Source organism: Mus caroli, unplaced genomic scaffold (genome assembly GCF_978045245.1).
Source record: "Mus caroli unplaced genomic scaffold, Mus_caroli_1 scaffold_10, whole genome shotgun sequence".
Classification (NCBI taxonomy): Eukaryota; Metazoa; Chordata; class Mammalia; order Rodentia; family Muridae; genus Mus; species Mus caroli.
This window is the reverse complement of record NW_028227265.1, coordinates 40,911,283-40,933,376: the sequence shown is the minus strand read 5'-3', so window position 1 is coordinate 40,933,376 and position 22,094 is coordinate 40,911,283. Positions and strand designations below refer to the sequence as shown.

At 48.5% G+C, this 22,094-nt stretch overlaps 1 protein-coding gene across 1 annotated transcript in view; it reads left to right on the top strand.

Annotated features, from left to right (window-relative positions):
- Nod2 (nucleotide binding oligomerization domain containing 2) overlaps positions 1-22,094 on the top strand; it is a 39,773-nt gene that overhangs the window by 3,697 nt on the left and 13,982 nt on the right. The window contains exons 2-7 of the mRNA XM_021170890.3: positions 1,870-2,336; positions 9,543-9,648; positions 12,836-14,651; positions 19,471-19,554; positions 19,714-19,797; positions 21,713-21,796. Coding sequence (XP_021026549.1) covers positions 1,878-2,336; positions 9,543-9,648; positions 12,836-14,651; positions 19,471-19,554; positions 19,714-19,797; positions 21,713-21,796 — 2,633 coding nt within the window. The 5' untranslated portion in view covers positions 1,870-1,877. The remainder of the gene's footprint in view (positions 1-1,869; positions 2,337-9,542; positions 9,649-12,835; positions 14,652-19,470; positions 19,555-19,713; positions 19,798-21,712; positions 21,797-22,094) is intronic.

The following is a 22,094-nucleotide window of genomic DNA, read 5'->3' as shown; positions in this document are numbered from 1 at the left end:
AGTTAGAGATTGAAGATAGCCCCATAGCATTCCAGCCCCGGCTTCTCTGGCTGGGCTTGGAGTTAACATCCCCAGGGCTTCTAGTGAGCCCAGTGCTTTGCCAGCATAGGGGTGTCAGACTGAGGGAGACCTAGCCTGCAGTGCGGGCCTGCTGTAGAGGAAGATATCAGAATCTAACAGGAAAGACCTGGGCTCCCCAGGCCATTTCCAGCTGCCCCCACCCCTTCTCCTCAGCATCTTAGAATGTCCCAGATTTTGAAAGGAAGTCTTTCTTCCGCTTCCTCCTTGCCTGTGCTCTTTCGCTTTCCTTTTCTCCAGGGGTACTGGCTGGTTTTGTGTCAATTTGACACAGGCTGGAGTTATCACAGAGAAAGGAGCTTCAGTTGGGGAAGTGCCTCCATGAGATCTAGCTGTAAGGCATTTTCTCAGTTAATGATCAAGGGGGAGGGCCCTGTGTGGGTGGTACCATCTCTGGGCTGGTAGTCTTGGGTTCTATAAGAAAGCAGGCTGAGCAAGCCAGGCACTGTAAGCAAGCCCGTAAGTAACATCCCTCCATGGCCTCTGCATCAGCTCCTGCTTCCTGACCTGCTTGAGTTCCAGTCCTGACATCTTTGGTGATCAACAGCAATGTGGAAGGTATAAGCTGAATAAACCCTTCCCTCCCCAACTGCTTCTTGGTCATGATATTTGTGCAGGGATAGAAACCCTGACCAAGAGCCGGGCGTGGTGGCACACGCCTTTAATCCCAGCACTTGGGAGGCCGAGGCAGGTGGATTTCTGAGTTTGAGGCCAGCCCGGTCTACAAAGTAAGTGAGTTCCAGGACAGCCAAGGCTACACAGAGAAACTCTGTCTCGAAAAACCAAAAAAAAAAAAAAAAAAAAAAAAGAAAGAAACCCTGACTAAGACACTGGGCACTGCCCCAGGCCAGTGGCAGTTACAAACTGGCCTACGGAGATTTTCTTTGTCGCATAGGGATCTCAGTGCCTAACGCCTCTGATGGTCCCGTCCTCACCGAGCCCCCAGCACTCGGGTCTGAAGGCTGAGCTCCTGAAGACTGTGGCAGAGGGGCTGCATTCAGTGTGTGCTGCTGAATTCGTAGGAGGAAGCAAGGGCCTTTGGTCAAGGGTATGTGTGTGTGTGTGTGTGTGTGTATGTGTGTGTGTTTGTGTTGCTATCAATGAGTGGCATACCAATGGGCTCTGAACCAACTTTGTGTGCACCATGACATCCCATTCCACCAGGATTGGCATCTTTACAGCAATCCCCAGATCTATCCATGGAACATAAAGAGTTATGTACAGAGGCAGGGCTCCGGGGATAACCAAAGAGACAAAGGCTTGTGTCAGGCAAGGAGTCCCACTCCTTGGGTTCAAACCCTAGCCCTATCTTTCCCAGCTATAAGTACTACAAAATCCCTTTCCCATGTGCCTCAGTTTCCCTTTTTGTAGATGGGAATGGCCACAGCCTCTGCTTTCTAGCAGTTGGGAGTGGGGAAGGAAATCTTTCAGTAAGGCACTGAGGGTGCACTTAATGGATCCAGTGGTCCCAAAGGTGTATGAGAGATCATGCTCTCTGGTGGAACTCGTCACCCTGCCTAGGAGGGAACTGATCCACAGAAGCTGGCTTCTCCTGACAGTTCTGCACTGTAGCAAGAGTACGGGAGCCCAGGGACTCGAGGATTTACATATCTGGCTGTTTTAAACTCATGGCAACTGCAGCTAGCTTTTGATATCCCAGGGTTTCACTTTGGGGACAGTGCCTGAGTACTCCTGGCTCACTTGGAGTTTGCATACGTTGCTCCCTACAGTCCCAGCCTGGCTTCTAGAGAAGTCATTTCCTGACCTCTGACCTCCCCTGCTCTCTTACAGGTTGTGACATGTGCTCACAGGAAGAGTTCCAGGCACAGAGGAGCCAGCTGGTGGCACTGCTGGTCTCAGGGTCCTTGGAGGGCTTTGAGAGCATCTTAGACTGGCTGCTGTCTTGGGATGTGCTCTCCAGGGAGGACTATGAGGGCCTCAGCCTCCCTGGCCAACCTCTCTCCCATTCTGCCAGGCGTCTGCTGGACACAGTCTGGAACAAGGGTGTTTGGGGCTGTCAGAAGCTCCTCGAAGCTGTGCAGGAGGCACAGGCCAACAGTCATACCTTTGAACTGCACGGGTCCTGGGACACTCACTCCCTTCATCCAACCAGAGACCTGCAGAGTCACCGGCCAGCCATTGTGAGGAGACTCTACAACCATGTAGAAGCCATGCTGGAGCTGGCAAGGGAGGGGGGGTTTCTGAACCAGTACGAGTGTGAGGAGATCAGGCTGCCAATCTTCACGTCATCTCAGAGGGTAAGCCATGGCCTGTGTCAGCAGGATCCACAGGAGGAGGACGCTCAGCCACGAAGACTGTGACTCTTGTTGAGTCAGCCCCATGGAATAATGCAGTTGGTGGGATTTCCTGTGCACAGTGGGCCAGGCAGGTCAGAGTTGCTGTGGCAGCCCAGGGCTTGGCCTCAGTTGCCAGAATGATGCAGTTCAAGGCCAGTTCGGTGTGACAGGATGTTTCTGAACATCCCAAGAGCACATGTCAAGCTCTTCATCTGTTCCTTCCCCTTTCTTTTCTTTTTCTTGTTTGCAGTGCTGAGGCTTCTTGCTCTTCCCCAGCCTTAACCTCTACCCTTCTTTTCTCCCATCTCACTTTTCTCCTCTGCAGGATACTGTTAATCTCTGATGTTCAAGGTTTTGGGGGAGAGCTCCCTGATCACCCATATATCAATTAGAGATGTGTCTGGGAAGCCCTGTTATCATCACCCCTGGCTGCTGTCATGTCGTGCTGAGTGGCTCTCTGTACTTGCAGACTTTTATTGGTATCTGCTTCAAATCAACAGCTCAGTGGAGAGTAATTCTGCATTATGTTAAATCTGAATTTAATTGTGTAGCCCACTGTGTGCCAATATAGTTTAAATGCCCACCTAGGATTTCAGATATGAAATTGGATTAGAACTGGCACCCGAAATGCAAGGATTCAACAGAAACCACATGGACAGAAAAGTATTGCTGAGTATCTCCGAAACTTCTATTTTCCTGTAAATAGAGGTCCTCAGGCTGCCTGTGAAACATGGAAAATGGTAGCATCCATTCTACTTCAGTTTCAGGAGATCAGCGGGTGTTGGCCTTGACTCGTTTGTTCATGTGGTAGGTGTTTGATGAGTCCTTGTCGATGAAATAAGTGAGTTGTTAGGAACATGTCAGGGTGAGGATGAGCAAGTTGGACTTCAGGTGAACTAGGGTCAACTTCCCTGGGCAGATGAAATGAGCATCTTTGAGTTCATTGTTGCCCTCGTGCTGCTTGAGGTGGGTAGGTCTTCACAGAACACGCACAGTCTTCTCATTCCTGCACACTCGGGCCCAAAGGTATGGCCCCTGTGTCCCTTCCATTAGCATTCAAAAGCACATATTAATAAATCCTCAGAGCCTCCTGTGACCAGTAGTGGGGATAGAACCAGCCCACCCACTCATGTGAAATTGTAATTCATCACCTTTGATCTAGTGTTCACCAGTGTTCCAGGGAGGGATTCTCTAATGGGTTTGAGGAGGGAAGCTTAGGCCCTATAGAAAATGGGAGTATTAATATCAAAAGAATCTAGACTGTCCAAGAAAAGAAACTGGGATAACTTACAGGCCAAAGAAGCAACCAGTGGATGCCTGTAGATACCCAGAAAGAAACCGAAAGAACATGATGTAACCCAGGTCCATTGGCGGCAGCAGGACCGAGGGGGCTATAACCTACTGGAAAGAAGAAAGGCGGGATGGCAAAGACTCCATCCCAAGAAAGAATGAAGTGAGGCCAGATGCCTTTAATCCAGCACTCTGTGAGTTTCAGGCCAGCTAAGACTACATAGTTAGAGCCTCTGTCAAAAGGAAAGAAAAGACAGAAGGAAGGGCAGATGGACAGACAGAAGGACTAAGTAGACAGCAAAAGACAACACTGAAGATGAAGGAGTGAGCTGAGGGATAGGACAGTGGGTAACAGATCTGAGGATTTAGAGATGACAGAGGGGCCCCACAGCTTGAAGTTAAGTGATTAGAATCTCCCTTGTCTTTGTTCCCTTCAGCTCTGGAGTCTTGGGATCTCTAGCTTTCTTTCCCTCAGTGGCTCAATTTCTGACTCAGTGTAGATAGTATTTATGGTATATCCAGCTAACATGTCCCTAGCATTGACCTTTTAATTTCTTTATAGAGGTGGCTCTCATTGCTTGAAGGTTGGGAACTGAAAACACAGAAGGAAGCAGAATTCGAGTTAAAGTGCCTTCTTTCCCCTGCTTTCTGAGCATGTACAGGGAAAGTGTGCACTTGGCACTGGCAAAGTGTTCTCTCTAGTGGCACAGCTAAGCCTTGCTTCATTCATCCAGTGGTGAAGAGTGTGTTTGTTGAAAATGAAGAACATATTGCCCATTAAAGAAGGGTTGGCTAGGAACTGGATCTCTGTCTGTTTCTTTCCAAGGAGTATACACTTCCCTTTGTGTCATAAGATGTGAGAGCTTTGTGTAGTTTTGCTCAGTTGGGGATAACAGTTGTTGGGAAACCTCAGGCTGGTAACACCAACTGTGATGCCAGCTGTCCGTGTGACTCATGCAGATGCTAAAGCCAATGGGACTGAGGTAGCAGCGTGAGCTCTGACTTGCTTGCTTTGTCATAGAACCACTAAGACAGTTTTATATTGGGAAAAGTACCAAGCCTACAAAATAGTGTATAAATTTCCTATGTCTAGGGTAAAAACTTCCCCACATCCAGATGAAGAAACTACCTTATTGATACCCTATCCTTCACATGTAACCAGTAGAGGCAAGCAATGATCTAACTTGTCTGTTAACCATTCTGTTGCTTTTCTTTATGGTTTCTATGCCTTTTGCAAGAAATTTCCAAAAAGTGTATTTAATGAAAGGAAAGGAAGAAAGGAAGGAAGAAAGAAAGAAAGAAAGAAAGAAACAAACAAACTAACTAAGAAAAAAAAAAACAAAATAAGCATACTTTTGTCAGGAAACAGAAGTATTATCTTTTCTTCTTAGATGGAAACTCCCAGGACTAGGGATATGGCCTGGCTTCTCGTTCCTTGGGAGTCTGTTAGGGACCTCCTAGTAGGCCAATGACAATGTCATTGATGAGTCTGGGGAAATCCTGGGCTTGTTCAATCTGGAGCATCAGGCAGAGCTGGTGTGAGCAAATGGGAGGAATGTCACTGGGAATGTGGTTTGAGGAAGTGGGGCATGCAGCCCAGTCTACTCTAAGCTCATTAAAGCTGATTCTGACTCCCAGGACTAGGTCAAGGGTACACAGTTCTATGAATGACACCATTGTCCTTCCCTGACATAGGCTGGTTTACTCCATTTTGGTAGACCATATATTCTCTCTTCTATTTTTTAGACAATTTAGGAATTGAATTTAGGAATTGAGTGTCTAAAGCTTCCCTCATAGTTGATTGACAGTTTGACTGGGTATAAAATCCTGTGGAGCATCTATAATTCCAGCTTCCTGGAAGGCTAAGCAGGCATATAGAAAATGTAAGGGTTATGTATACTACAGAGTGAGTGAGTTTAAGGATGGTCTAGTCAGTTTGGTGAGACCATGACTGAAAGTAAAAAGAGCTCTGGAGCTAAACCTGAGTGGTAGAAAGCTAGTGTGTGTGTCACCCTAAGTTTTATCCCCAACACTGCATACAATCAAATAAGTATACATTCTGGCCATCATTTTCCTTCAGAATTTTCATGGCATTACTCCATTATCTTCCCTGTTTAGGGGTTGCACTGAGACTTCAAAGACCATTTGCTATTTCTTTCTTACACCTGTTAAAGTTTCTTTTAAGTTCATAATATGCTGAAATTTGTAATCATTACCTTGGGGACTGGGCATTCAAGAGGCCATTTGAATCTAGAAACTTGCATCTTGGTGCTTGAGAAATTTCACTGATGGGTCTACTGATGATTTTTCGTTGTTGTTCCTTTTCTTCTCTCTTTATGGAATTGCAGCTGCTTGAATGCTGGAATTTCTGGATGAATCCTCCAGTTGTCTTCTGTTTACCATTGTTGTGCATCCTGCTACTGTTGTTTTTGAGACAGGATCTTATACTGTAGCCCAGACTAGCCTGGAGCTCTTATGTAGCACAAGTTAGCCTCAGATTTGGGGCAATCCTCCCTCTTTAGCCTCTCAAGTACTGAGATTACAGGCGTAATCCACCACAGCTACCTTTTGCTGTTTTCTGTATGGTATTTTAAACCCTGAACTCTTGAGGTTTCCATCTCTGCTTTAACACCTGCAGCATGTAAAAGCTATTTTTACTGTTTCTTTATTACAGCGACTTGTTCTTGTTTTAGGGAATGTAATCTTTAATGTAGACAAGATGATATTAATGGCTGTTTTTTATTTATATGATTAGTTGCATTGTTTGATTCATTTTATATATATATATATATATATATATATATATATATATATCCATTTCTGTGCTAGTGTTGGAACCCAGAGCATTCACATGCTAAACAATCATTCTACCACTGTGTGACATCACTCACTCCTTGTATAAACCTTTGAACCTTCAAGTTACCATCCCTTCTCTATTAATTTGGCTCCAATCTCCCATTTTGACACTTTCTTTGGGCATAGGTAAACCTTGGTTATTATTAAAAAGACAGATTTTGAGATATCCTGAGCAACCAGGTGAAACCTGTCTACATGACTTTCACCGTAGATGGTTAGACAATGGTACTGTATATAGTAGTTTATTTCTGTAGAATTTTTCTCATGGGTTTACCAGCTTCTTCAGATAGAAAGCCTCCTGCCTGTGGTAAAGGTATGATTGTAGAGGTCTGGGAACCTGGAGGATGAGTGAACTGGGTAGTGGAAAGGTAACCTTGGCATATATTTTACACATAGTCATTTAAACTCTGGCTTTGGGGTATGGCAACCACTCTCTAGTTGTGCCTGGATTCTCCCAGTCCTGGGATCCTTTTTCATCCTTTCAGAATGCAGATCTCTGGGCATTATGACAGGCAGGGACAGTGAGTGGCTGGCTCATGCTTTGGAGTGTGGAAGAAAGCCTGGTTATCTCTGTCATAAATTCTTTGACTTGTTCCTTGTCTTCATTGTCTTCTTGTGTAACAGACATACTTGATGCTGCCATGCAGAGCTCTTGGCAGACTGTAAGGTACATATGACATGATTTTCAACAGCAACATTTTGGTCTTAGGACTTAGCCTTCAGAAGTCTTCTACCATCCATCCATGTGTCCATCCATCTATCCATCTGTTCATCTGTCCACCCACCCACCTACCCACCTATCCATTCATCTATCTACCCATCTATCCCACATCCATCCATCCATCCATCCATCCATCCACCCATCCATTCATTTATCCACCCATCCATTCATCCATTCACCCGTCTATCTACCATCCATCCATCCATCCATCCATCCATCCACCCATCAATCCATCTGTTTGTCCATCTGTCCACCCACCCACCCATTCATTGACTCATGTATCCAACCATCCACCCACCCACCTGTCCATCCATCCATCCATCCATCCATCCATCCATCCATCCATCCATCCGTTTGCCTGTCTGTCTATCTGTCTGTTTGTCTAGCAGGAGTCCTTTTATACTGCCTCTGTCATCGGGACTAAATCAGTGAATACAACAGAAAACCTTGTTATGATGTTCACACCTCAGCGGGATAGATCATAGCAGAAGCAAGCAGATTGCAGAGTTTGGAAGGTACCCTGTGCAGTGGAAGATTAATAAACGAGTGGATCTGTCTGTTGAGAGTCCCCAGGGTGTGAAGTAGTGACTTCACCTTCCTGAAAGGTTGTTAGAGTATTCTCAGTGAGAAGATAGGAGCTGGGCAAAGACTAAAGTGGGTGAGAGAATTAGCCAGCCAGCAGTAGGGTTTAGCACTCTACCCAGAGATGCTGTCAGAGCAAAGTCCTGAAGTCGAAGCATACTGGGCATGCTCATTAAATGAGAGGGAGGTCAATGCTAAGTGGAGCATTCAAGGAGAGGAGGGGGTCAAGGCAGTCAAGCAGTCAAGAAGAGATGCAGTCTGGGTTTACATGGTCACAGACAAGGATGCTTGTCTACTTTGGCTCTGGAGTGTTTACCATTGGACTCAGGCCATGGCTGGGATGTTTACTTGTGTGACTAACCTGTAAAATACTCACCTCTGACTAGGAAGCAGGCAATCTTCTCTGACTGTGGTGTGGGGGATGGGATAGGCTGTAGGCAGGGATAGTGCAGAGACTGGCAGTTGTGCAGTTTCTAGGTAAGCCATGGTGTGCCTTGTGCCTTGGACCAAGATGGCAGTAGGCCTCATGTGCATACAGGGCTCCGTAGCCATCAGCTAAATGTACCAACTGTAGAAGACATAACAGAAAAGGGATTAGAAAGCAGCATGTTCCACTACTTCTTATGTTGACCGTGTGTTGAAATGGCAGGATTTTGGGTGTTGTGGTCAAGTATGATCTATGACCAAGTACACCCAATACTTGTCACTGAGGCATGTGGCTGCTAGGCTTTGGTGCACATATACCTTGCTTGTGTGCCCTGGACTCTATTTCTGTCAGATAGCTTGATTCTGGTACTTTGAAGGTGGAGACTACAGGATGTGCTGACGATGTGCAGAGAAGGGACTGTAAGGTGACCTCAGATGTTGGGCTGAACAGCTAGAAGGATTGAGGAGACCCGAGCAGAGACTAGGAAAGGCGTGTGTGCATGTGTGACCAGTGTGTGTGTGTGTGTGCGTGCACGTATACTTATGACACATTTAAAAGGAAGAAAATGGGCAGTTAGGGGTGCGTGTCTCAGACTCAGAGCATAGTTTAGGCTGGAGAAGAAAGTAGGTTCTGTGGAGAGAGAGAGTTTAAGCATCCAGGTCATGGGACTTGGTACAACACCAGCCTTCCAGGGGTCTATAGCTTCCAAAATCATTGCTTGCTTTTTGTCCGTTGGTAGGTTTATGTATTTATTTTGTCTTTCTTTAGCTTTTAATTTTTAGCTATTCATTCTCTCAGTGGGTTTTGGGAGGGAGCCAGGTTGGCTGTGTGTTTGTTTCACAAACCACGACTACATCATCTTTGTTTGCTAAATGCAGACGGTAGCGCAGTTGTTTTTCTGGGCTCTCATTATGCTAGAAGAGGACTGTGTATTGATTGTATTGTTGGTGGTTTTTTACTTTATCCTGAATGCTTGATGCCAGGAGTGTTTCAGAAAATTTTTTGGGTTTTAGAATATTTACATAAACAATGATTACCTTGGCAACCCGACCCACGTCTAATGACAGAAGTCATTTATATTTCATGCACACATGGTTGGTAATTCTACACGATGTTTCAATTTTCCTGTTGTGACATTGTGTCAGCACTTAGAAGGCTTGGGATTTAAGAGCATTTGGATTTGGGACCTTCAGATTAGGGGTGTCCAACGTTTAATAGAAACCTTCCCACACTGTTCCTCTTCCTTCGGCCTTCTTGAAAATAGCAATGGCCTTTTCTTTGTTGTCTGTAGGCAAGAAGGCTGCTTGATCTCGCTGCGGTGAAGGCCAATGGACTGGCTGCCTTCCTTCTACAGCACGTCAGGGAACTGCCAGCTCCACTGCCTCTGCCTTACGAGGGTACGTATTTGTCCTTCTGGTTAACACAGATCCCTGGTTATAGAGCAAAGCGCAAGGCAGTTAGCGTCCATGGATGTGTGTTTGTGTATGTGCGTGTGTATGTGTGTGTGTGTGTATAGATGCATGTGAGTGTGCCATGGTATGTACATGGAGATCAGAAGACAGTCTGCGGGAGTTGGCTGTCTCCTCCTGACGTCCCCCAGACTCAGTTCCTGCATCTGAAGCCTAGCAGCAACCTGACAGCAGTGACGATTGAAAAGATGAGGGCATGGTGGCTCTCCCCCTTCTTTGTTCCCCAAACCACACGATGCTCCCTGGAGCCAAGGCATGTGGAGAGAGCCAGCTATGGGTACATCTTGCTGTCCAAATTGCATTCTAGATCAGACACAGATAGGGCTAGGATCTCTCAATCCATGAAACCTAGTTTCTCATGATCCGGAACTCAAAACCAGGCAGACTTAGAAGGTGCAGTCTCATCCATGGTATGCTCAGCTGAGCAGTGAGAGAGGCCCGGGTGACACGGCTGAAATGAACCAGGCAGCCTGCCATACACTCTATGGAATTTTTCTGCCATTTACCAACAGTTCCGAGAAGTGGGTATTTGCTATGTTCCATTTCACAGATGGGAAGATTGAGGCTTGAGAAGCAAGATGGGTGTGACTGAAGTGTCCTTCTCTACTTGGGAGAAGAAACCACCAGTTGCAGAAGGATGCAAGCCTGGTACTCCCCCAGTCTTGTTCTCACATAACTGGGAAGAAACCTGATGTGGACTCCTGGTCCATGAACTATAGCTAACAGAAGGGACTATCATTCTGGCCCTGCTGTCTGTGCAGAAGCAAGCGTGTGGGCAGGGTGGCTGGAGGCCTGTGCTTGGTACCCAGGTGTATACTGTTGCATACAAGAACATGAGATGGGATTCGCTGTGTAGATGCCACTGTGGCCCTTGGGGAGTATTTACTGACAATGTCATCAAGTGTAGCTGGCCACATAGGCACTAGACAGTTCCCTGACACAAGATGCTTCTAAAGATGGCAATTAAGCAGGTGGACATGGTTGTACACACCTGTAAGTAGAGGCAGAGAGATCAGTAGTTCAAGGTCATCTTCCATTATAATATCAAGTTGGAAGTCATGAGACCCTCTCTCTCAAAAAAAAAAGTAAAAATTGGGTTTATTTATTTTTTAATGAAAATGAGAGACATTTCTTTAGTTCACTCTACCAAATTTCATTTTGCCTACTTATTTTTTTTTAATTTGTGTGTGCCTGTATGCAAGTGTGCATGCACGTGTACGTGAGTGCACGTGTGTTTGTGTATTGCGTGTGTGTGTGTGTGTGTGTGTGTGTATAGATGCATGTGAGTGTGCCATGACATGTACATGGACATCAGAAGACAACATTCAGGGGTTGGCTGTCTCTTCCACCGTAGTTTTGGAGACTGAACTCATGTCACCAGGCTTGGTACCAAGTGCTCTTACCCACTAGGCTGTCGTGCCAGCACTAGGTTTGTTTGGAAGCTTTCAGTGATATTGGTAATGGCTAGAAGCTGGCATTTTAAGTCATGGCGTTGGAAAGGGGCCTGTGTATCTTTTGGTATATGGTCAGTGCTCCTGATATAGCCAAAGGGCAGAAAGAGCCACAAGGATCCTCGCCTTTGGAAACAAGAGGTCTTGAATACCAGCTGCAGCAGCTCGGCCCTTAATCCCAGCACACAGTGGGGCTCAGGCAGGAAGACTGCAAGTGGGAAGCAAGTCTGGGCTCCAGAATGAGACCCTGTGTCAGAAAAGAAGATGAGAAGAAGTGACAGCAGCCCAGGTGCCTGCTTCCTATGTCTCTGCTGGTACTTCAGTGGCCTGAGAGCTCTCTGACAAGAACTTGCATACCTCTGAGTTGAGGCCAAATGGGCTGGTGCTTTCCCAGGGCCACAGAGGCCATGGTGGGGTGAAGGTGTTGACATCCTATGATGTCCTGTGACGTCCTGCCAGCCCAAGCCTCTGACCAGCACTTCCCCATTTCTTGAAAGGAGAACTTAGCTCTCATTAGGAAGTGCTTTGCACTGGCAGTAGGGCCCTGGATGCAAACAAGCAGGAGGAGGAAGGGGCAGGAAGGAAGTATCAGAAGGTTTTGACGAGGATTTGGCACAGGCACCTGGTGATGCTGAGGTCTCAGAGTTAGCCATTCAGTCTGACTAATCCATTTAGCATGTAAGATAACACAGACATGGTGGTGGTGGTGGGGTCTGGGAATCAGATCTGGATGCTGCTCTATGTGGCCATTTTTTTTTCTTGTGGTGGTGCAGACATCTACCAGAAGTAGCTCAAGAGGGGAAAATTTCTTTGGGCTCCCAGTTTTTAGGACTGTACATTGTGTCCAGGAGGGTTGGTGGCTGGTGCAGCTTGACCCAAGAAGAGATAACAGGAGAGGCTGATTTCATTACAACAATGGATGGGAGGCAGAGAGCTCAGGTGGCAGTTGGCCGGGACATAACCTTTGAGTCCTATCCTCAGTGAACCGTATCAGCCATCGAGATTCTGTATCCTAAAGGTGCTACCTCTACTGAGGCAGTACTATTAGCTGGGGACCAAGCATTCAGACACACAAGCTAGTGGGGACATTTCAAATGAAAGCCTTAGTAGTTCTTGTTTCTACAGCTAAGAACACTGGATCTTGGAAAGGCCAAATGGCTTGCCAAGCAAATGGTGGGCCTGAGTGTCAGACTTCAGAATTTGAAGACCTAAAACCTGCCCCCTTCTATTTTCCATCAGAAATTGGCAGTGGACACTAAAGGGTATCTCGGGCCACCCAACAGGGATAGACAATCAGGATACAGATCCTGCAACCCATATCCTCCCTGGTCCCTTCAGGAGTGCATAATACATATGACAGTGGCTAATGTCCTTTGTGTTGGATGCTATACTGACTAGTTGGCATGTATCACCATCCTTGTTTGACCATATCAAAGTTCTCGGCCATATTCCTACTTTGCAGGGGAAGAACCAGGTTTTGGAAGCCCCTGGGTCCTGTCCACCAAACCCTCAGCTTAGAGGTGAATAAGGCAGGACAGATGCCCACTAGGACAGATGCCTACTAGCCCTTCCACACATTGCATTCCCCATGCAGGCTACTCTCTGGGTAGGTAGGTCCCGCTGTGACCATGGCTTCACCCTCATTTGCCTCTTCTGTATCCTAGCTGCCGAGTGTCAGAAGTTCATATCTAAGCTGAGGACCATGGTGTCAGCTCAGTCTCGCTTCCTCAGTACTTACGATGGGTCAGAGAATCTTTGCCTGGAGGATATATACACGGAGAACATCTTGGAGCTGCGGACTGAAGTGGGCACAGCCGGAGCCTTGCAGAAGAGCCCTGCCATCCTGGGCCTGGAGGACCTCTTTGATACCCATGGTCACCTGAACAGAGATGCCGACACCATACTGGTGGTGGGTGAAGCAGGCAGTGGCAAGAGCACTCTACTGCAGCATTTGCACCTGCTGTGGGCAACAGGGAGGAGCTTCCAGGAGTTTCTCTTCATTTTCCCATTCAGCTGCAGACAGTTGCAATGCGTGGCCAAACCTCTGTCCCTGAGGACTCTGCTCTTTGAGCACTGCTGCTGGCCTGATGTCGCTCAGGACGATGTCTTCCAGTTCCTCCTTGACCATCCTGACCGTGTCCTGTTAACCTTTGATGGCTTGGACGAGTTCAAGTTCCGGTTCACCGACCGGGAGCGCCACTGCTCTCCAATTGACCCCACGTCAGTCCAGACTCTGCTCTTCAACCTTCTCCAGGGGAACCTGCTGAAGAATGCCTGCAAGGTGCTGACCAGCCGCCCGGATGCTGTGTCAGCGCTCCTCAGGAAGTTCGTCCGTACAGAGTGCCACCTTAAGGGCTTCTCCGAAGAGGGCATCCAACTGTACCTGAGAAAGCACCACCGGGAACCTGGGGTGGCAGACCGCCTCATCCAGCTGATCCAAGCCACTTCAGCCCTGCATGGTTTGTGCCACCTCCCTGTCTTCTCTTGGATGGTGTCCAGATGCCACCGGGAACTTCTGCTGCAGAACAGGGGCTTCCCAACAACCAGCACGGACATGTACCTCCTGATCCTGCAGCATTTCCTGCTGCATGCCTCCCCTCCGGACTCCTCCCCGCTCGGTCTGGGACCTGGACTCCTCCAAAGCCGGCTCTCCACCCTCCTGCACCTTGGCCACCTGGCTCTCCGGGGCCTGGCCATGAGCTGCTATGTGTTCTCAGCCCAGCAGCTCCAGGCAGCTCAGGTTGACTCTGATGATATTTCTCTTGGTTTCCTGGTACGTGCCCAAAGTAGTGTGCCCGGGAGCAAGGCGCCCCTGGAGTTCCTGCACATTACCTTCCAGTGCTTTTTTGCCGCTTTCTACTTGGCTGTCAGTGCTGACACGTCGGTGGCCTCTCTCAAGCACCTTTTCAGCTGTGGCCGGCTGGGCAGCTCACTGCTGGGAAGGCTGCTGCCCAACCTGTGTATCCAGGGCTCCAGAGTCAAGAAGGGCAGCAAAGCAGCCCTGCTGCAGAAGGCTGAGCCACACAATCTGCAGATCACTGCAGCCTTCCTAGCGGGTCTGTTGTCCCAGCAGCATCGGGACCTGTTGGCCGCATGCCAGGTCTCCGAGAGGGTGCTGCTCCAGCGTCAGGCACGTGCCCGCTCGTGTCTGGCCCACAGCCTCCGTGAGCACTTCCATTCCATCCCGCCTGCCGTGCCCGGTGAGACCAAGAGCATGCATGCTATGCCGGGCTTCATTTGGCTCATCCGGAGCCTGTATGAGATGCAGGAGGAGCAGTTGGCCCAGGAGGCTGTCCGTCGCTTGGACATCGGACACCTGAAGTTGACATTTTGCAGAGTGGGCCCTGCAGAGTGTGCTGCGCTGGCTTTTGTACTGCAACATCTCCAGCGGCCTGTGGCCCTACAGCTGGATTACAACTCTGTGGGAGATGTTGGAGTGGAACAGCTGCGACCGTGCCTTGGGGTCTGCACAGCTCTGTAGTGAGTGTGACAAGGTCTTGCTGATTGGACCTGTGGCAAATGCTACTGTCAAGGCTAGACGTAGAAGCATAGAACACTGTTGGGACCCAGAAGTCTGGGTCCTATTCCACCTCTGCCACCCTTCATACAACACCAGCCAGATCCTTCCCTCTTCTGGGCCTTAGTTTCAGAACAAATAACTAGAGCTACTGTCTTAGTTTGTTTCCCTTTGCTGTGAATGAATGGAAGCCGGAGCGTAAAGAAGGAGCAGTGGAGGGTTCTGTTTACTGCCTTGCTTCTTCTGGCTTGCTCAGCTAGCTTTTTAGTACACACCAGGCCCACCTGTCTAGAGATGGCATCACAGTGGGCTGGGCCCTCTTCCATCAATGAACAATCAAGGAAATGACCCATAGACAAGCCCACGGGCCAGTCTGATGGAAGCAATTCCTCAATTGAGACTCCCTTGTCCCAGGTGTGTCAAGTTGACAACCAAGATTAGCCATCGCAGCCAGGCTTGAAGTTTTGTGTTAGGCACTGTGCTATCCTTTCTGAAATAACCCCATCCATCCCCCACAACCGTGCTGGGCTCAGCAGGGCTCTTAGCACCCCGTGATTCTTTCCTTGAGGCTCACAGAAGTCAAGTAACTCGTCAGAATCATATGGGCAACAAGGGTGGTTTTCACAAAGCATGCCTTCCTGGTTTCAAGTCTCCTGTCTCTGGATGCGTTTCCACTGCTCTGGGGAATCCTTGAGGTCCCACACAAAGTTTTGTGTCTGTATTAAGGACCACTTCAAACCAGAAATAGTTTGAGCCCCATTTGAATCTTTAAAATTTCATCATTATGGGACTTCCGTCACTTGAGATAAATCAGTTGGAGAACTTCCCATCACCCACATTGCTTTCTGTTCCATGGCTAAAAACATGAGGCTCTGCTCCTTGGAACATCTGTGGGCCTCTTTCCATGTCTGGGGTTGGGCAAAGGCAGAGAGTATACCCAGATCTGGTGACCAGCATGCCCCTCCCCGCAACCTCCCTTCTCACTTGTCAGTAAACGGGGTGGCCTGCTATTTATTTAGAGCCTATCAGAAAGAGGAAGTTGTACATTACAGTTAAGATCTAGAAACAGCCTCCTGAGGCTTTGCCTCTCCTTGCAGATAACCTTAATTGAACTTAACAAAAGGCAAGATTCCTGTCCGTATTAGATGGCTTATCTGCTCTAAGGTAAAGCCACAACATAGACACCTTTGTGAAACTGTGTGTTGACTTACCCTTGTACAGGGATGTGGTTGCAAGTTTATAACATAATATGGTGTATTGTATATGCAGTTAATGTGTAGCTCTGTTGTACACAATAACTGTATAATAGAAATATGAATAGCTCCATCAGGGTCTTGAGGTAACAGATGCAGCCCTTAAGTTGGGGAATAGGGGGAAAGTCTATGGAAGGGACTGCAGAGTTGTGGGTGGGAATTAGGAAGGGCTCTAGGGAAAAGCCTGAAGCAAGAGAGGATTTGCTGGCTGAGAGGAAGACCCAGGGAGGAGCTTTAGGTAGGGATGCATCTGAGGTAAGAAGGCCCCTTTTCTCTGCTCCTTGCCTTTCCAGTGCTGTGCCTTCTGCTGGCTGAGCCTACCTGAGGTCACCTTAGGGTATCTGCCTCCTAGCACCTAGAGCCAAGAGAAGAGCATGAATTTGGCCAGGAAAATGAATGAACATGATCTGTACCATGCACCATGTCTCTGGGAACAGAGCTGCATGGGACCTTAATTGGGAACTTGGAGCCCTGGGTGTTGAAGCTGCTCTCCTGGCTAGTGGGCCAAGCCTTTGTTTGTTTGTTTGTTTGTTTGTTTGTTTGTTTTCGAGACAGGGTTTCTCTGTATAGCCCTGGCTGTCCCGGAACTCACTCTGTAGACCAGGCTGGCCTTGAACTCAGAAATTCGCCTGCCTCTGCCTCCCAAGTGCTGGGATTAAAGGCAGGGCCACTCCTTTTAAACCACAACCTCAGAAGACTGAGTATACTGGCCTGGATGATCCTCAGACCAAGTCATCTCTGGATTTTTATTTTTAAGTGCGGCTTCAGCTAATTCACACTGAGATCTCAAACTTAAGATCTTTCTGCCTCCCCCCCTTCATACCAGAGTTACAGATACAGTATGCCAAGCTCAGCACCCATCCATCCCTGGAATTTTTAAATGGTCCTTTTTCAATGATTAAGAACGTTCATATGATTCTGTGACATGATGGGTCCAGAGGTCTGGGAGGCTGTGGGTCTGTCTGTTTTCAGAAAAAGGGAGTCCTGGCCTGGTGTCATGAAAAGTCGCTTGTTGAATTGGAGGTTCCTGGGCTGCAGTAATTCCTGTCCAGTAGGCTTGGGTGGGAAGGGGGTGCCTGGGGGGACTGCGGAAGTTGGGGAGGGTTGGGAACCTGTGGGTAACAAGCATCACCCTTTATTCAGACGCCGGAAGTCTTGCTCTGTGAGAATCCTGCTCTGCAGAAATCAGCTTCTTTTTGTCCTGAGTAGTTACCATGTATGGATGTATGTCCCTCAAGGGTCTGTGTGTTGGGAGGTGCAATGTTTAAGAAGGGCATCCCTGTCTGTAGGTTATTGGAGGTGTGCACTTGTAAGGGATTATGGGAGCCCAGTTCATTCCTTTAGCGTTTATCCCCTGGCTGGAGATACACGCTGTTTACCCCTTTGTCACGATGTGCTGCCTTGACGCAGGTTCCAAAGCAGGAAGGCCAGCAGATAGACTGACATCTCCAGACATGTGTGTCAAAATGGATCTTTTTGCTTTTTAAGTTAATCACCTCAGGGATTATGTTAGTAAGAGAAAGCTGAATGCGGCGCTTAAAGCCCTTGACCAAGCTCTACTGTTCTTAACCTTTGTACAACTAAGAGGTTAGCATTTCGTGTGTGTGTGTGTGTGTGTGTGTGTGCGCGCGCATGTGCATAACACAGCCACATAGAGAGAGGAAAGAAAGCAGAAGGGAAGAAGGGGTCAGCTTCTCTCCCACAGTATGAGTCTGCATCTTCCCCACCCGAAGGGTTTCCATGCCAACTGAAATCCTGGTCTCTAAGAAACCCTACATGCAAAGCACTCCTCTGCAGGCTTCTTTAGACTCTGCTCTCTTTGCCTCTAGGGTGATGGTTTCAGCTTTCTGTTCCCCTCCCAGAGAGAATGCACAGACCCACGGGCGTGCAGAACTGAAACAAGCGCTTTGTGAGATGACTTCCCTCATTAGCTCTGACTCACCCTGCTTTCTTTCAGCTGTCCTATTTCAGCGTTGACATCCTGCTCAGAACTTTTAGAATTGTCTGTGGAGCTCACTAATAGGGCAGACAACCTGCAGCTTGAAAACCACTTCCCTGAGAGCCCTAGAAAAGCCCTCAGGGAGGCTGCACCATGCTGTGCTTGAGGGCAGGTTGGCAGCCCAGCTATCCTGGCTCAGCATTGTGCAACTCCAGCAAAGTCACCCCATTTTGTTTGTGTCTCTCTTGAGGACACATCAGTAGGGCCTACTGTATGGACTTGGGGTGAAATTAATGATGCTACTGTTGGGGGGTTCACAGAGCAGTGCCTGGCACAGAAAATGGACTGGTGATTTCAGGTGGCTCTTACCATGTACAGTGCATGGGCAGAGTTTGCTGAGATGGGCATTTCCTTGTTGCAGGTGCAGGGACCTGGAGATAGCTAGTCTAACTGTTTGAATGAGAACCACCCCGCTCTACACACACACACACATACACACACACACACACACACACACACACACCAATAGGGGCAGGTATTTGAACACTTGGTCCCTAATTCGCAGTGATGTTTCAGGAGGTTTAGGAGGTACGGCATTGCTGGAGGTGGCTTTTGAGAGTTTAGAGTCTTGCCACATGGAGTTCACTGTCTTTGTGCTTACCATTGGAGATGTAAGCTCTCATGCTGCTTACCTGCTGCCAATGCCTCCCTGCTAGTATAGACTCTTACCCTTCTGGGACCATAAGGCAAAACAAAGTTCTAGATTCTATTCCGTTTTTGTTGTTGTATGTTTGTTTTGTTTTTGGTTCATAGTGTTTTATCACAGCAATGGAAATCAAACTAGGACAGTTAGTGACTAGCCGATCAAGGTCAGCGCATCCAGCTGAGGGGGACTAGTACCTGGGCTGGTAACCACCTATGCAAGGATTACTTATACGTGCCAGTGGAGGGCATCGTTGTTAAAGTACACAGGTTTCTGACTTCACTGGGTACCTATCCCCAGGCTACCAGCTCCGGGTAGGGGCTTGAGAAGCTGTAGTTTAGGAAAGCTCTCGGATGACCTTGTGACCCAGGCTCCCTAGCAGACTGCAGGGCCTTGCCCACCTTCAGGGCTTTGGTGAGCCAAGGGCAGATCAGCAGTGCTCTTTAACTTAGGGCTGTTTCCAAGGTCTGAGATACTTGTGTCTATCTAGCTGGTCTGCAGTCTGCTTCCTAGATGGTTCATCCTGTTCTGACTGCTTCTGCCACAGGTCAGCTCCTCTCCATCTTAACATCCTTATATGGGGTGACTGTCATGGTCATTATCCTTCTGCAAAGATGGGAACTGGGTTTGAAATCAACTCCATGGCTTCTCAAAAAACCCCAGTGTTCTTTAGTTAGGGCTCAGGGTCCCCAGTCTTTAGACTGTCTTCTATCACCAGCTCCCCTGGTCAGGGATTTTGGATGGGGGGCTCTCTATCTGCATGAGGTACTCTGCCCTTCTGGTTACCAGAAGCACAGTGAGGTTGTCATTTGGAGGTGAGGGTCTCCTTGGAGGGGGTGTTGTCTCATCTGCTCTACTTTTAACTGAACCAATGTCATCTTTTTCAGTTTGCGAGATAACAATATCTCAGACCGAGGTGCCCGCACGCTGGTTGAGTGTGCTCTTCGCTGTGAGCAGCTGCAGAAGCTAGCGTGAGTCGGACTGGGCAGGGCCACTGAGGCAGCTATGGGTGGGTGATGGGGTAGGCCAGGTGTGACTCCTGGGGTAGGCAGGATGGCTCCTGGGAAGAGAGGAGGACTCCCCTGTTTGAAGTTCTGTGCTTTGTTTCCATCTTTCCTGGAACCCAGCAGTCTCTTCAACAACAAACTCACGGATGCGTGCGCCTGCTCCATGGCCAAGCTCCTTGCACACAAGCAGAACTTCTTGTCCCTGAGGTGAGCCCAGACTTCCCTTCTTCTCTGAATCCGACATTCCCAGAGCTGAGTTTACATGATCTGGCCTGTGACCAATGGTGGCTGGTGATCCTTGACTGCATCCAGGAAAAGGTCTCACTTTGAGCTCATTTCTTAGATCCCATGCTATGCTCTGCTCTGTGGAGGCTAAGGAGCTCCTGTCTTTTGGAAGTTTTTGGTTCCTGGGGTGGAGAGTTTCTAGGCCTCCCTGCCTGCACCGCCCTCCAAGTGCCCTCCCCCTCACCCCATGTCTATGATCTCAAGTTCTTTGTGATATACACTGAATCTGTGCTAACTGTCACAGCTGTGGTACCCAGGTGCTGGAATGTTCCCCAGAGCTTCCTCAGCACTCAGGCAAGGTTTGAAATTCCATCTGATGCTCCTGCCCTCAATTTGAATTGCTTTCCTACCCAAGATTGACACATACACCCCAAGTACTTAGTGCCTCTCTCTTTAGTTGCTTGATCTCAAGTCTCTCTCTCTTTCTTTCTCTCTGATATTCATGCCTTTTATGATTTGCAAAGCAACAGTGAAGACAGTGAAGAATAGCTCCTCTTATTTCTTGCCTGCTGGCTGCCTTTGGAACGAGGGAGGCCATTTTAAAATATGGCCACACAGCTCTCATCTCAGGGCTACAAAGGCCAAAGCCACAGGTGCCACTTGGTACAAAAAGCTCTGTTTTACCACTGCCACCTGCTCCCCCAGTCTCATCTGGTCTAGCCATCTACTGAAGTCTGTGGGTAGCACAGGCTGTTGGACTCAGACCTGGAGGCCTAGGTTTAGGGCCAGTCCACGGTGCTTTCATCATGGCTGAAAGCAGGGACTCTGGAGTGAGGCTGTCCCCTGGTTGGAATCTAGACACCCAGAGATCCGAGTCCTGATTAGCTGCGTGAGCTAGTCGGATCAGTTGTTTTTGTTCCCGTCTCTTTCCTTAAAATGGGGATCATATTTACAGCCATCTGAAAGACTGTCAGGATGGAGTTAACGCACGTAACGAGCTGGTACAGTACAGTGCGTGCTTTATATAGTAAGCCGAGAGACTGAACGATCATGGGTAAATTATGTAAGCTTCCAGCTTGTGTATCCTTATGTTAGTTCAGTGCTCAGAGAAGGGATTATAGGAGCAGAAAATGCCCACGGGTGGTGGGAGAATGAGGAGGGAGCTGTGGAGGCTGGGGACTGACCCTGCATGAAGGAGACGGATGGGAGGAAGTAGTTTGGACTTTGGTGCCACTCTGTGAGAATTCATGAGGCCACTGGGGTGGTCTCAAAGCTAACTTGCCCAGCACAGGTCTTGGGTTGCTTTCTTGGTACCACGTGTTTTCTGGAATGAGATGGTCATGCCTGCCCTATAAGATGGTTGTGAGCCAGGGTGGTTTCAAGTGCCCTGGAAAGATGAATTTGATTTGTATTTATTCTGGAAAGCTTGCCTTGTGGGTGACAGCTCTGAACTGTTAGAGGAGACTAGATCTAGCTATGCTGCAACCTTTTTGTGGTCTTGTCCTTGCTAATTGCTGCACCCCTGTGACCCTGCCTGCCTCCCTCCTGCAGTATCCTTGGTGTTTCCTCTTTTCTGGGTCCCTTCAGAATAGGCCAGGGCTACCCCTGGTGACAGTGGGTTTGAAGTCAAGGGGGTAGGGATTGGGGGGGGGGTTATGCTGGGGTGTATACTGAGGGTGGCTGAGACCAAGAACAAAAAGATGTGACAACTTCCTAGGGAAACCAGGAAACAGAAAGCCAGGACAGCTTTCTATTATGACTCCTGCCCAGACCTATTTGGAAAACCACACCCAAGTGGTCGGAACCCCTTGCTGAGCAGCATGTCACTACTACACCCCAGAAGAGGCCAGGTGCCAGCATGCTGTGCCTTCCTTGATCTTCTGTGTCTTCCTGCCAGGGTGGGGAACAATCACATCACAGCCGCTGGAGCCGAGGTGCTGGCCCAGGGACTCAAGAGCAACACCTCCCTGAAGTTCCTGGGGTAGGTTTGCTTCCGAGATAGAGGGTGTGCATGAAGGAATGTGGGGCTTTCACAGATTTAGGGGCAGGTAAGCACTTCACCTGAAGAGCCCCCAGGCAGCCTGGGATCCAGGCGGAAGGGTGGGCTGGGGTGAGCGTGGGTGCTGCTAGGCTGCTTCTGAGCTGCCTCTGTGTTCACCTCCTCACCTGGTAAGTGGGAGATTCATGGTATTGTGGGTAGGGAGAGGGCTGTGCCTTGAACTGGGGACCTGAGCCTTCTTGTCCTAAGAGATGCTCAGTACTGTGCTATCCTGGGAAGT